The sequence below is a fragment of the Jaculus jaculus genome, chromosome 5 (genome assembly GCF_020740685.1).
Source record: "Jaculus jaculus isolate mJacJac1 chromosome 5, mJacJac1.mat.Y.cur, whole genome shotgun sequence".
NCBI lineage: Eukaryota > Metazoa > Chordata > Mammalia > Rodentia > Dipodidae > Jaculus > Jaculus jaculus.
Window position 1 is genome coordinate 160462355 of NC_059106.1, and position 14062 is coordinate 160476416.

A 14062-nucleotide genomic window follows, 5' to 3' on the forward strand; every position below is an offset into this window, starting at 1 on the left:
CACCCACCGGGCCATCTCCCCAGCCCATTTTTAGTTTTTGAAGACAGGGTCTCACAGTGTAGCCTAAGCTAGCCTTGAACTCCTAAAATTTCTACCTCAGCCTCCTGAATGCTGAGATTACAGATGTGAGTCACCGCACCCACCCACGTTTGTTTGTTTTTTCCATCCTAGAAATGTCCCTAACCCCTGTCTTCTGGAAAGTAGATATGAAACTTATGACTTCTCCTTGCATGCTCAGTTTCCCTGTGAATAAACTTTCTCTTTTGCAAAACTCATTAATTAGCAAATGGAGTTGCAGACAAAAATGTACCTAAAATCCCATGAAATAACTTCTTAGTAATGTATAGCATTTTCTACACTGTATTTTCTGGGAAATCTAGCCCCAGCGGCTTCTCCTTTCTTGTGGTGGTGCCAGGACTGATAGGAATCCAGGGGACAAAGTCATGGCACATGCCTTTCCTCGGGGCTTTGGGTTTTTTGGGGGGTTTTTGTTGTTGTTGTTTGTTTGTTTTTGTTTTCGAGGTAGGGTCTCTCTATAGGCCAGGCTGACCTGGAATTCACTATGTAGGCTCAGGATGGCCTCAAACTCATGGTGATCATCCTACCTCTGCCTCCCAAGTTCTGGGATTAAAGGTGTGCACCTCCATGCCCACCTTAACTTTAAAAACAAAACAAAACAAGGCAGCAAGACACTTACTATGTTCAAACTCCCCTGCACTCCATGACCTAACTCTGAGAGATGCTTTGCTAAATTAACTGCAACCCACAACCTCCTACGACCGGCTCAACCCAGCCACAGAAAAAAAGTACTAGCAGTGGGGGAGAAGAATAAGACTTGTTTCCCAATCTGTAACCCCACTTGGCTGCCACATACACCCCTTTCCCAGTAATGGACTTGCCAACCTTTTCCATTTAGCTTACAGTTTCAAGAAGTTTCTTTTAAAAATAAAAAATATATATAAATATATATATACTTTATATATAATTTTTAATTATATATTATATATAATATATAAAACTATATATAATTTATGTTTATATATTATATATAATTTATATTTATATTATATATAATTTATATTTATATTATATATATAATTTATATATTATAAAAAAATATATATTTGAGAGCAACAGACAGATGGAGAGAGAAAGAGGCAGATGGATAGAGAGAAAATGGGTGTGCCAGGGCCTCCAGGCACTGCAAACGAACTCCAGATGCGTGCGCCCCCTTGTGCATCTGGCTAACATGGGTCCTGGGGAATCGAGCCTTGAACCGGGGTCCTTAGGCTTCACAGGTAAGCGCTTAACCGCTAAGCCATCTCTCCAGCTCCTACCCCAAATTACTTATTTGCAAGCACAGAGAGAGACACACACACAGCGAAAATGGGCATGCCAGGGCCTCCAGCCACTACAAACGAATTCCAGGTGCATGTGCCACCTTGTGCATCTGGCTTTACCTGCCTTAATTCCTGAGTCATCTCTCCAGCCCCTGAGAGGGAGTTTCTACCACGGCAGGGAAAACATGAGATGAACAGATAGTTGTCATCACACTGTTTCGTCAGCAGAAGTAGAAAAACTAATAAACACCAAGTGGGGTTGAACTATGACACCTCAAAGCCCATTTCCAGTGATATATTTCCTCCATCTCCTAAAGGATCCATAAGATTCCTAAATAGCACCACCAACTGGGGATCAAGTATTGAAACACAGGAATCTATGGGGGACATTTTACACTCAAACCACAATAGGCAGTAAGGCAAGTTTTTTGGGAAAACTCTATTTGCAATCCTACACTTATATACGTTGGGCTGCACATGATTAAAATCGGGTGCATTGTGGGAGAAGACATAGACAGGGTTGTAGTCAGCTCCATGTTGCTGGGTGAACATCCAAACCAGACACAGTTCATGGGAGGAAGGGGTTTAGTTCAGGCTGACAGATCCAGAGGGACGGTCCATTGGCAGCGGAAGAAGCTGTCTCCACCCATCCAAGCAGAGGGAACAACATAGCAGCCAGCAAACAACCGAAAGCAACAAGCACAAACCTGGCACCAAGCAGCAGGGACCCCTCCAGAGCTCATACTGCTCAGCATACCTGTGCGCTGGAAATCAGGTCCCTCCCCAAACACACCTTAGGGCTGGACCCCAGGATCCAACCCCCAGTGACACTTCCTCCAGCCAGGAAGCCCCATGCAATAACACGCTCTTGAGCCTTCATCTCAAGGGGCCCATTGCTCCTTGCAACCCATCCCTCAGTAACCGTGGTGTGCAGAGAGGCCAAACAATGAAGACAGTGGGATAAGGAAGAAAATCCAAACCCATGAATTGCACAGAATGAAAAAAAGAATTGCTGCCAGGAGTGGTGGCACACGCCTTTAATCCCAACACTCAGGAGGCAGAGGTGGGAGGATTGTTGTGAGTTTGAGGCCACCTTGAGACTACATAGTGATCCAGGTCAGCCTGAGCTAGTGAGACCCTACCTCAAAAAAAAAAAAAAAAAAAAAAAGCATTGCCAAACATTGCCTGTTTTGCCTGTTTTGTGATGACTTCATCTATACAACATTTAAAAAAATTTTTTTGTTCATTTTTATTTATTTATTTAAGAGTGACAGAGAGAGAGAGAGAGAGAAGAAAGGCACATAGAGAGAGAGAATGGGCGCGCCAGAGCCTCCAGCCACTGCAAACGAACTCCAGACGTGTGTGCCCCCTTGTGCATCTGGCTAACGTGGGTCCTGGGGAATCGAGCCTTGAACCGGGGTCCTTAGGCTTCATAGCCAAGCCATCTCTCCAGCCCCTATACAACATTTCTGAAGTAACAAAACTAGACTGGGACACAGAGTGAGTTCCAGGTCAAACTGGGCTAGAGTAAGACCCTGCAAGAGAGAGAGAGAGAGAGAAAGTAAATTCTCATGAAGATGCTCTGGGTCCTGCTGTGCTGGATCTCCAGCTTGTGTATATGGTTAAAAAAAAAAAAACCTACACAGAATGAGACACTCGTAAATGAGGACACAAGCTCAGTGGATTATTTTGTTGTCACTTCACGTGTGATGCTGTACTATAGTTTTACAAACTCAGGAAAACTGGCTGACAGTTAAACCTCTGGGCTCTTCTTTGCAACTACATGTCAATCAGTCATTATCTCAGAATTTCCAATGGACGCTGAACAGCGGGGCACATGGCTGGAATCCCAGCATCTGGAAGGTAGAGGCAAGAGGATTAGAAGGTCAAAGTTGTCTTCAGCTACAGATGGAGTTCAAAGCCAGCTTGGGCTGCATTAAACCCTGTTTTAAAAAAAATACATATCTCAGTTGGAAAAAAGAAGACGGCCGGGCGTGGTGGCGCATGCCTTTAATCCCAGCACTTGGGAGGCAGAGGTGAGAGGATCACGGTGAGTTTGAGGCCAGCCTGAGACTACATAGTGAATTCAAGGTCAGCCTGGACTAGAAAGAAACCCTATCTCTCCCCGCCGCCAAAAAAAAAAAGAAGGGGATCTTTTAAAACTATCAACTTTTTGTTTAAAAAGATAATTGAAGGCCGGGCATGGTGGCATGTGCCTTTAATCCCAGCACTTGGGAGGCAGAGGTAGGAGGATCGCTGTGAGTTCGAGGCCACCCTGAGACTCCATAGCAAATTCCAGGTCAGCCTGGGCAAAACTCTACCTTGAGAAACCAAAAAAGAAAAGAAAAAGATAGTTGAAAAACTACTTTAAATGGCAACATGATTGTCACCTATGTTAAGGGAAGCTGAGCAGCGGGATAGTCTACCATGAGAGAGACATCTCCTGTTCGTACCGCTGAGTGTAGTGGCCTCAAGTGCACATCCAGAGCTCGTCACATGGCTACTACAAGTAAGACTGGTCTTCCTAATCACATTGATTTCAATGAAGTCTGGACTTAATGGCTGGTGAGTACCCGTGAGACAGCAGAGAAAGGAAGCTTGGCCCGCTGAGCACCTCTTCCTCTGATGCCCACAGAAAGTATTAAAGACTTCCCAGCACTGAACCTATTTATAAGCCTTCTGAGCTTTATTTCATTCTCCTGTGAGGATGTAAAAGTGCATCCTGGCCTTGAAAGACGGCTCAGTGTTTAAGATGCTTGCTTGCAAAGCCTAAAAGCCCCCAGTTCTATCCCCTAGTACCCATGTCAAGTCAAATGCACAGAGTGGAGCACACATCTGGAATTCGTTTGCAGTGGCAAGAAGCCCTGGTGCACCCATTCTCTCCCTCTCTCTCTCCTTGAAAATAAGCAAGCAAACAAACAATAAATAAAAGTTTACCCTGGACCTGGGGAGATTATTCAGCCACTGAAGTTGCTTGCGCAAGACCAGGTTCAATTCCACACACACATACACACACACACACACACACACACACACACACACACAAAGTCAGATAGAAAGTTGATTGTAGCAGCAAGAGACCCTGGAGCATGGCGTACACACAACGTGTACACACATAGACAGACAGATAAATAAGTAATTTATTTTTTACAACATACACCCTTGAAAGTAAAAACAAACAAACAAAAAAAAAAAAACAGATTGCTATGCTCTCTGGCACCTGTACATTTCCATTTTTACCTGAAGGTAAGTTGGTGGTCTTGCAAGTACCCAGAGTTGTAACCCTGTGATGATTAAAGATTTTTCCTAGTAGCGGAGAACCTAGCCCAGGACTAGCTGGTGAGTTTGCTTGCACATATTAGTAAGGTGGAAAGGAACAGCAGTCAAACCTCAGTCACATCTTGCAGTTCTAACTTCAAAGGCTTTCTTCATCTGTAGAGGTAAGTTGTAAGTTCTGAGAACGGGGGAATAAATATAGAAGCCTGTTTCTTCAAGCCCACCATAAAAAGATGAAGAGCTGCACTTACCAGCCTTAGAGAAGCGGGTGTGAGGTGAGGTCACATCAGGTCTGAATGGCTCCTGGCTGCCAGGTGGACAGCTGCCAGCAGTTGACAAAACTCCTTTGGCAAGGACCAGGCCTCCTTTTCTAAAAAAAAAAAAAAATTATCTATTTATGAGTGAGAAATTGGCAGATAGAGAGAATGGGTGCACTAGGGCCTCTAGGCATTACAAACGAACACCAGACACATGTGCCATCTTGTGCATCTGGCTTTATGTGGGTATGTGTCCCAGGGCCTCCAGCCACAGCAACAGAACTCCAGATGCATGTGCCACCTTGTGCATCTGGCTTTATGTGGGTCCTTGAGAATTGCACCTGGATCCTTTGGCTTTGCCAGCCACTGCCTTCACCACTAAGCCATCTATCCAGATCATCCAGGCCTCCTCTCTTGAACCTTTTCCTTTTCCCAGGTCTGTACACTCAGGGTCGGCCTGACTACTCTCCTTCCAAACTCCTTCCAGAAAACCCTAGTGTTTGCCTGGCTCCTAGGGACCCAGTACCCCCGGACTTCAGGCTTATTTGACTTCTCTTCCAATATGCTCCATAGTTGGGCATTAGAAACCATTCCATTTCATTCATTATAAAACTTAATCTATGTGCTGGAAGACACTTATTAAGTAAATATTAACAAAAAGGCTAATGACAACATTAGGAAAGCTAAAGTGGGTGGCAGGGAACAGGTAGCCATTAACTCAAACATACTAGTTTTCTCTAAAACCCCAACGGATGTTGCCCGGTGTGCCAATGACCTCTCAGGTGCCTGGGCTCTGGGCCTAATGTCCCCAGGCATAAGACCAGCAGGCACCTCGTGTGCCTCCAAGCTCACAAAAGTCTGAGCCTCAGCTTGGAGATTGCAGGATCCACTCTCCCAACAACAGGTGCAGCCCCGCCGCCCAGCCATGTCGTCCTGCAGCCGCGTGGCCCTGGTGACCGGGGCCAACAAGGGCATCGGGCTCGCCATCACGCGTGAGCTGTGCCGGAAGTTCTCCGGGGACGTGGTGCTCACGGCGCGGGACGAGGCTCGGGGCCGGGCCGCGGTGCAGCAGCTGCAGGCCGAGGGCCTGAGCCCGCGCTTCCACCCGCTGGACATCGACGACCTGCGGAGCATCCGCGCGCTGCGAGACTTCCTGCGCACGGAGTACGGGGGACTCAACGTGCTGGTCAACAACGCGGGCATCGCCTTCTGGCCTAACAATCAACCACCAACCATCGAGACCATCTTCAAGGACTTTGGGCCAGGTTAATGTGCTCCTAGCTGGGCAATGCTGGGGCGGGGCACGACTGGTCTACAGGGTTCACAACAGGACACCCCTCCCCTCCCGGGAGTGAGACAGGCTGGGAGGTGTGTCAAAGCAGAGCATGACCTTAACTGAGAAAGCTGGTGTGGCTGGCTTGTGCTCTGGGACCTTTTCCGGGGTCTTGTCACAGGTGTTTCTGATTGACGTCAAGGGCAGATGACTTGACTTCCAAATGATTTTTAAAAATATTTTATTTTTATTTGTTTATCTGAGAGTGAGAGAGTGAGGGAAGGAGAGTCAGATAGATAGATAGATAGATAGATAGATAGATAGATAGATAGATAGATAGATAGATAGATAGATAGATAGATGACAGATAGATAGATGGTAGATAGAGGGAGAGAGAGAGAGAATGAGCAGGCCTCCAGCCACTGCACATTAACTCCAGATGCATGTGCCACCTTGTGCATCTGGTTTACATGGGTGCTAGGGAATTGAACCTGGGTCCTTTGGCTTTGCAGGCCAGTGCCTTAGCCCTAAGCCATATCTTCAGCCTTCAATTGATTTTGAAATAAACAAGAAATAGGGGAAAAAAATCTTACAGCAAGATCCCTTGTAGGCTCGTCCACTCATGCCATATTCCAAAATTTTAGAACATGATCAGACCAATACTGGTCCTGGTGGCAGGACTGGCCTTCCCATATTTCTTTTTCTTTCTTTTTTTCACTTTGAAAAATTAAGTTTAATAGGTTATTTTTTTAAAAAAAATATTTTGAACTTAAAAAATATATTTCTTTATTTGCAAGCAGAGAGAGAGAGAGAGAGAGGAAAAATGGGTGTTGCAGGCCCTCTAGCCACTGAAAACAAACTCTAGATGCATGAAGCACTTTTACATCTGGCTTTACCTGCATACTGGGGAAATCGAACCAGGGTCATTAGGCTTCACAGGAAAGCGCCTTAACCATTGAGCCATCTCTCCAGCACTTAATTCTGCATATTGGTTATATTTCCATGAGTCACTCTTCTGTCCCCTCTCCCCTGCCCCAGTCCATTGAGGGTCCAGCTGTTGATACTCACCATGGAGTCAGGAATACACCAGTCCCTGTGGTGGTGGAAGGCCGAGAGGTCAATGCCTCAGAGCACTCTTCCCAACCCCGTGATCCTTAGTCTTTCTGCTCGCTTGTCCACAATGTTCCCTGAGCCTGAAGGGTGTGTTCCAAGTCCACTTTAGTGTCAAGCCTCCGCATCCTGTGAATTTCTGCTTAGGTCAGTTTTGCATCTCCTCAGGGTCTACCATCGTCTCCCTGGAGGAGGTTCTTAGGCTGGCCGAGAGAGCCGCGCTCTTATCTAATCTGCCGCTTCCTCGGCAGTGTTTCCTGGTACCTAGCAGATGTGATAGAGACGACTGGCCTCATACCAGGCAGTCGGCTTTCTTTTCTTGTGGTACTGATGGATATTGGGTCTCTCTGGTCTCCGATGCCATCTGAAAAAAGCACATTCTCCAGCCAAGAATGAGAGCAGCATGGATCAAAGAGGGAAAGCCTAAGTGATTCCCAACATCACTAGGTGCGCATTCGCTCTCCTCCTAGCCAGGCTGGTTGATTCTGTAGCTTGCAGGGTCTCCTGCTTGTTCACACTGTTGGTAATTATTGGCCTCCCGGGTAGCTCACACAGCACTTTACAGCACTATGAGGGATACCCAGCACTTCCTTCTCATTTCCAGCATGATCTCTTGACGTCCTCTGAAGGTGACCTGTGGAATCTTATCATTTAGCTCTGGTGGGTAACCAAGAGCTTTGGCCTTATGGGCCTCCCTGACCAACAGCTCACTTGTGTGTGTGTGTGGGGGGGGGGCGGTAATCCAGTTCTGGTACTAAGATTTACCAGCAGAAGCCTATGGCTTTTGGGTTAAGCTTTCTCCTCCCACTACAGGGTACTTCTGCTCAGACTCTTCCCTATCCTGCCCCTTATTAAGAGTTATATCTTATTTTTTTTAAAGGCAAGCCCAAAGGACTGGCCTTTTTAAAAAATAATTTTTTGTTTATTTTTATTTATTTGAAAGCGACAGACAGAGAGAGAGAAAGAGGCAGATAGAGAGAAAGAGAGTGGGCACGCCAGGGGCCACTGCAAACGAACTCCAGACGCGTGCGCCCCCTTGTGCATCTGGCTAACGTGGGACCTGGGGAACCGAGCCTCAAACCAGGGTCCTTAGGCTTCACAGGCAAGCGCTTAACCACTAAGCCATCTCTCCAGCCCCCCCTGTTTTTAATGCAAGAGAGCAAGAATGAAAGCAAGAGAGACACTGAAAGAATTGGTGCACGAGGGCTTCCAGCCACTGTAATAGAACTCCAGCTGCGAGCGCTATCTTGTGCGCATGTGCAACCTTGTGCACTTGCATCACCTTGTGCATCTGGCTGATGTGGGACCTGGAGAGCCAAACATGAGGCCTTAGGCTTCGCAGGCAAGTGCCTTAACCACTAAGCCGTCTCTCCAGCCCAAGAGTTATATCTTTTAATTAGCTAATGCAGAGGTTGGTTTCTATTGTACTGATTCATGCTGTCATTAGTTTTGAGCATTCCCCTCCTCACCCCCGCTTCAAGAGCCTTCCCCTGTATTCTGTTCCTCCACTTGCACAGACTTGACTATATTTTTATTTTTAACTTTTTATTGACAGCTTCCATAAATATAGAAAATGAAACCATGATAATTCCCTCCCTTCACTCCCATTGGCCCCCTTTCAAATCCACCCACCGTCAAATTCCTTCCCTCTTCCAATTAGTCTCTTTTATTTTATGTCATCATCTTTTCCTCCTATTATGAAGGTCTTATGTAGGTGATTTCACACAGTGGGAGGTCATGAATATCAAGGCCATTTTGTGACTTGACAATATTTCTAATGCCTTATTGTACTTTTATGAAGTTCTTTTATTTTATACATATATATATGCAAGAAGAGAGAGGGAGAGAGAATAAGCACACTAGGGCCTCCTGCCCATGAACTCCAGACACATGTACCACTTTGTGTATCTGGCTTTCCATGGGTGCTGGAGAATTGAACCTGGGCAGTCAGGTTTTGCACGCAAGCACCTTTAACCATTGAGCCATTTCTGCAGCTCTCTTCTATGAAGTTCTACATCATGACTAATGTTAATTGTCTCTGTTCTCTTTCTCTCCTAAAAGATACCAATACCACGCGTTTTCATATTCAAGCAAAAATGACAATGAAAACAAACTTTTTCGGTACCCGAAATGTCTATTTAGAGTTGTTGCCTCTAATAAAACCCCAAGGTGAGTCTCCTGCCTACCTGAGACTTCTCTAGGCCCTGTTTCCTTTCCTGCTACAGCTGAAGCACAGGCGTCAGGTACCCTGGTCATTTTTCCAGAAGTTACTCATACTCACTCTGCCATGATGCTCTGCATTATCTTGCCCCTCCTTATCCTTATCCACATCTGGGCAGAGTCTCTTTGCCCCATGTCTCTTTGACATGTCAGAAGCTTTTAAGATCTGATCCTCTGCTTATCCTCTCTTGTGGGAGTGATCTTCTTCAAGCTGGTGGAGATTTCATTACCACCCATTAACTAGACATACCATCCAGAAAATTCTGTCACCTGCCTCGAACATTCCCAAAGTTCCCTTCTCCTAACAAATGTTTATCTCCTGCTCCTTAACCTTCTCACAATGCCCACCCCCCTCCAAACGTGAAGCAGTTATTTCCAAAGGATGGCCATACCTATCCCCGAATCGTCTTGTTATGTGTGTTTCTGTGACTGCCCTCAAGGGTAGTCATGTTTATTTTTAACTGAGTTTTCTTAAATAAGCAAGAACTTGAAAAACTAAATTTTATACCATGCATAATGCCTCATCCCAGCTCTCCCAGTTTGGTGATTGTCACAGCTGCCCTTCAAAAGCACTTACCCAAACCTAATATTGTACCCAAGGGTCTCTCTTTTTTAAATATTTTATCTTTTATTTTGATTATTAGAGAGGAGAGAATGGGCACACCAAAGCCTCTAGCCACTGGAAACAAACTCCAGATGCATGTACCACCTTGTACGTCTGGCTTATGTGGGCTCTGGGGAATTGAGTCTGTTCCTTAGGCTTTGCAGTCAAGTGCCTTAACCACTAAGCCATCTCTCCAGCTCCCCAAGAATCTATCTCTCTCTCTCTCTCTCTCTCTCTCTCTGTCTTTTGGTTTTTGAGCTAGGGTCTTATTCTAGTGCAGTCTGACCTGGAATTCAATATGTAGTTTCAGGGTGGCCTCAAACTCACGGCGGTCCTCCTCCCTCTGCCTCCTGAGTGCTGGGATTGAAGGTGTGCGCCACCACGCCCGGCATTCCCAACAGTCTCTTGAAGGCATCACTGCGCAGCTCCACCACGGGCCCCCAGCTGTCAAACCACACAGTTGCAAGCCCTCCTGGCTGACCTCCATTCTTTTTTTTTTTTAATTATTTATTTATTAATTTGAGAGCGACAGACACAGAGAGAAAGACAGATAGAGGGAGAGAGAGAGAATGGGCGCGCCAGGGCTTCCAGCCTCTGCAAACGAACTCCAGACGCGTGCGCCCCCTTGTGCATCTAGCTAACGTGGGACCTGGGGAACCGAGCCTCGAACCAGGGTCCTTAGGCTTCACATGCAAGCGCTTAACCGCTAAGCCATCTCTCCAGCCCTGACCTCCATTCTTGACTCTTTTAAAGATTTGTTTTATTAATTTATTAGAGACAGAGAGAAGGAGAGAAAGAGAGAGTGAGAATGGGCACACGAGGGTCTCTAGCCACTGCAAACAGACTCCAGATGCATGCGCCACCATGTGTGTCTGACTTACGTGGGACCTGGAGAATCAAACTTAGGTCCTTAGGCTTCACGGGCAAGTGCCCTAACCGCTAAGCCATCTCTCCAGCCCACTTCACTTTTTCTTTCCTATGGTTCTCATAGTCTTGTCTAGCTCCACCCCACCCAAAAAATTCACGGAGAAACTTAATTGCTCAGCATGGCTTATAGAGATCTCTGTAATCTGACCTCCACCAGGCTCATTTTAGCTCCTTAACCTATATGTTCTGTGTCCTCCATATACAAACTCTCTCATGCCGTCTTCATTGTAAAATGCTCTAATTCCACACTGAATTTGTACTGCAGATGAACCACTACTCATTAAAGATACACTAATAAAGATAAGTGTCACTTTTTAAAATTTTTATTTATTTATTTGAGAGAAGGAAACACATGATGAGAGAGAGAGAGAGAAGAGAGAATGAGCATTCCAGGGCCTCCAGCCCTGCAAATGAACTCCAGACACATGCGCCACCTTGTACATCTGGCTTACATGGGTCCTGGGGAATTGAACCTGGGTCTTTTGGCTTTGCAGGCAAGCACCTTGACCACTAAGCCATCTCTCCATCCCAGTTCTACTTTTAGAAACACAAATCATGCAGATTGCTGTTCAGTACTTGCATGTACAGCTTACATAAGTTCCTATCTTGCATCCACGCTGTTTTCTCAAAAGATTTAACTACTTTTTAAAATATATTTTATTATTTTTATTTATTTGAGACAGAGAGAGAGATAGGCAGAGAGAGGGAAAGAGAATGGGCACACCAGGGCCTCTAGTGGCTGCAGACAAACTCCAGACGCATGCTCCCCCTTGTGCATCTGGCTTACATTGGTCCTGGGGAATGGAACCTGGGTCCTTTGGCTTTGCAAACAAGCACCTTAACCGCCAAGCCATCTCTCCAACCCTTGACTACTCTTGAGACCACTTTCCATAGACCTCAGAGGTCAGCTCTTTGCAATGCCATTTTAATTGAAGGCAAGCATGGTGGGTCTTAGGCTACGACGCCACAGACTGCCCGTGTGTGTTCCTCTTCAAGTTCATGGTGGTGATATTCTCTCAAGATGAAAGCTTTTACACTAAAATTCCTGCTAATCTGTTACCCATGACGCCGGTGTACGCCTCTCTGGGTAATTGTTACTGTCTATTTTAGGCAGAGTGGTGAACGTGTCAAGCATGGCCAGTCTTTTGGGCCTTGAAGCATGCAGCCTGGAGCTGCAGAAGAAGTTTCGAAGTGAGACCATCACAGAGGACGAGCTGGTGGGGCTCATGAACAAGTTCGTAGAAGACACAAAGGATGGTATGCACATACAAAAAGGCTGGGTCAATTCTAGATACACGGTCACAAAGATCGGGGTGACCGTCCTATCCAGAATTCATGCCAGGAAACTCAACGAGCAGAGGAGAGGAGACAAGATCCTCCTGAACGCCTGTTGCCCAGGGTGGGTGAGAACCGACATGGCAGGACCAAGAGCCTCCAAAAGCCCAGAGGAAGGAGCCGAGACCCCCGTGTACTTGGCCCTCCTGCCGCCAGATGCAGAGGGGCCTCACGGGCAGTTCGTGATGGAGAAGAAAGTTGAGCAATGGTGAGCAGTCAGCGCACACCTCCGCCCCTAGTCCCCCTGATGTGACCCAAACTTTTTTAAATTCGATGGAACATTTTCTGATTTCCTCTGTAATAGAAGGAAACCAAAAGCAAAAAAAAAAAAAAAAAAAAAAACTGCTGGAAATAGCGAATGAAAATCACGATGACTAAATGGGTCTTTTGTTTTGCTCATTTCTTTTTTGTGTGTGCGTGCGTGCGTGCGTGCGTGTGCATGTGGAGACCAGAGGTGGATGGCAGGTGTCTTCCTCAATTGCCCTCCCCTTTATTTCTTGAGGCAGGGTTTCTCACATGAGCTCAGAGCTTAGCAACTCAGCAAGTCTGGCTCACCGGCTGGCGTTGGAGATTGCCTGTCTCCACCTCCTGAGCCCTGGGATGACACGCAGGTTCCCCTGCTCACCGGGCATGGGTTCCTGAGAGTCTGAGCTCTGCTCCGCGCGCGCATGCGGCCCACACTTGTCCACTGAAGCATCTCCCTGGCCCTGCGCGGTTTCTTTGCATGTGTCGTTTCTATAGACTGCTTTCAGGCCCAGCCAGCTCCATCTCAGAGTTTAATAAATGTAAAAGGTTGGCCAAGGGAAGGGACAGTGTGACTCAGGGGTCAATAACCATAGTCTTGGGCTGGAGAGATGACTTAGCGGTTAAGCACTTGCTTGTGAAGCCTAAGGACTCCGGTTCGAGGCTCGATTCCCCGGGACCCACGTTAGCCAGATGCACAAGGGGGCGCATGCGTCTGGAGTTCGTGTGCAGTGGCTGGAGGCCCTGGTGCACCCATTCTCTCTCTCTCTCTCTCTCTCTCTCTCTCTCTCTCTCTGTCTGTCTGCCTCTTTCTCTCTCTGTCTGTCACTCTCAAATAAATAAATAAAAATAAACAAAAAAAGAAACATAGACTTGATTTTAATTGTCATATAAACTAATGAGCTTCATTATGACATTTTCATACACATGTGCCGTAGTTAGTTCATGGAACCCGTTGACCCCTTTGTTCCCTCCTCCCCCTCTACTGGTCTTCTTCCCATCTCCAAAGCATCCCTCTACTTTCATGTTATATCTACATATCTATAGATAATGTGTGTGTGTGTGTGTGTATACATACATATATATATATATATGAAACTTTAATCTAGATTCTCCATATGTTGTATTTACCTTCTTATTGTTGGGACAAAACATCTGTCTAGAAACAGCTGGTGGAAGGAAAGGGTTTACTTGGAGTTTCAAGGGAAGCTTCATCATACCAGGGAGCAGATGGCAAATCAGAGGCTGGGAATCACTTCGGGTTACAGAAGCTGGCAGAAAGCAAGAAGAGTGAGCTGGCTCAAAACACTGGCGAACTGGGGCAATAAACTTCAAGGGTTATTTGGATTTGGACACTTAATTTTTTTTTTCTTTATTACTTTTTTGTTTTGTTTTGTTTTTTGAGGTAGGATCTCACTTTAGCCCAGGCTGACCTAGAATTCACTATGGAATCTCAGGTTGGCCTCAAACGCACAGC

At 46.2% G+C, this 14062-nt stretch overlaps 1 protein-coding gene across 3 annotated transcripts; it reads left to right on the top strand.

Annotated features, from left to right (window-relative positions):
- Positions 1-5798: 5798 nt before the first annotated feature.
- Positions 5799-12567, top strand: LOC101607715 (carbonyl reductase [NADPH] 1-like). 3 transcript variants are annotated; one of them, XM_045150619.1, is made up of 3 exons: positions 5799-6103; positions 9334-9425; positions 12118-12567. In XM_045150619.1, the coding sequence occupies exons 1-3, from the start codon at positions 5799-5801 to the stop codon at positions 12552-12554; spliced, it is 834 nt and encodes a 277-aa protein (XP_045006554.1). In that variant the 3' UTR covers positions 12555-12567. The 3 variants fall into 3 exon arrangements, with proteins under 3 accessions (XP_045006554.1, XP_045006553.1, XP_045006552.1); XM_045150618.1 differs by having other exon boundaries at positions 5799-6096; positions 9327-9425; XM_045150617.1 differs by having other exon boundaries at positions 5799-6083; positions 9314-9425.
- Positions 12568-14062: the final 1495 nt, after the last annotated feature.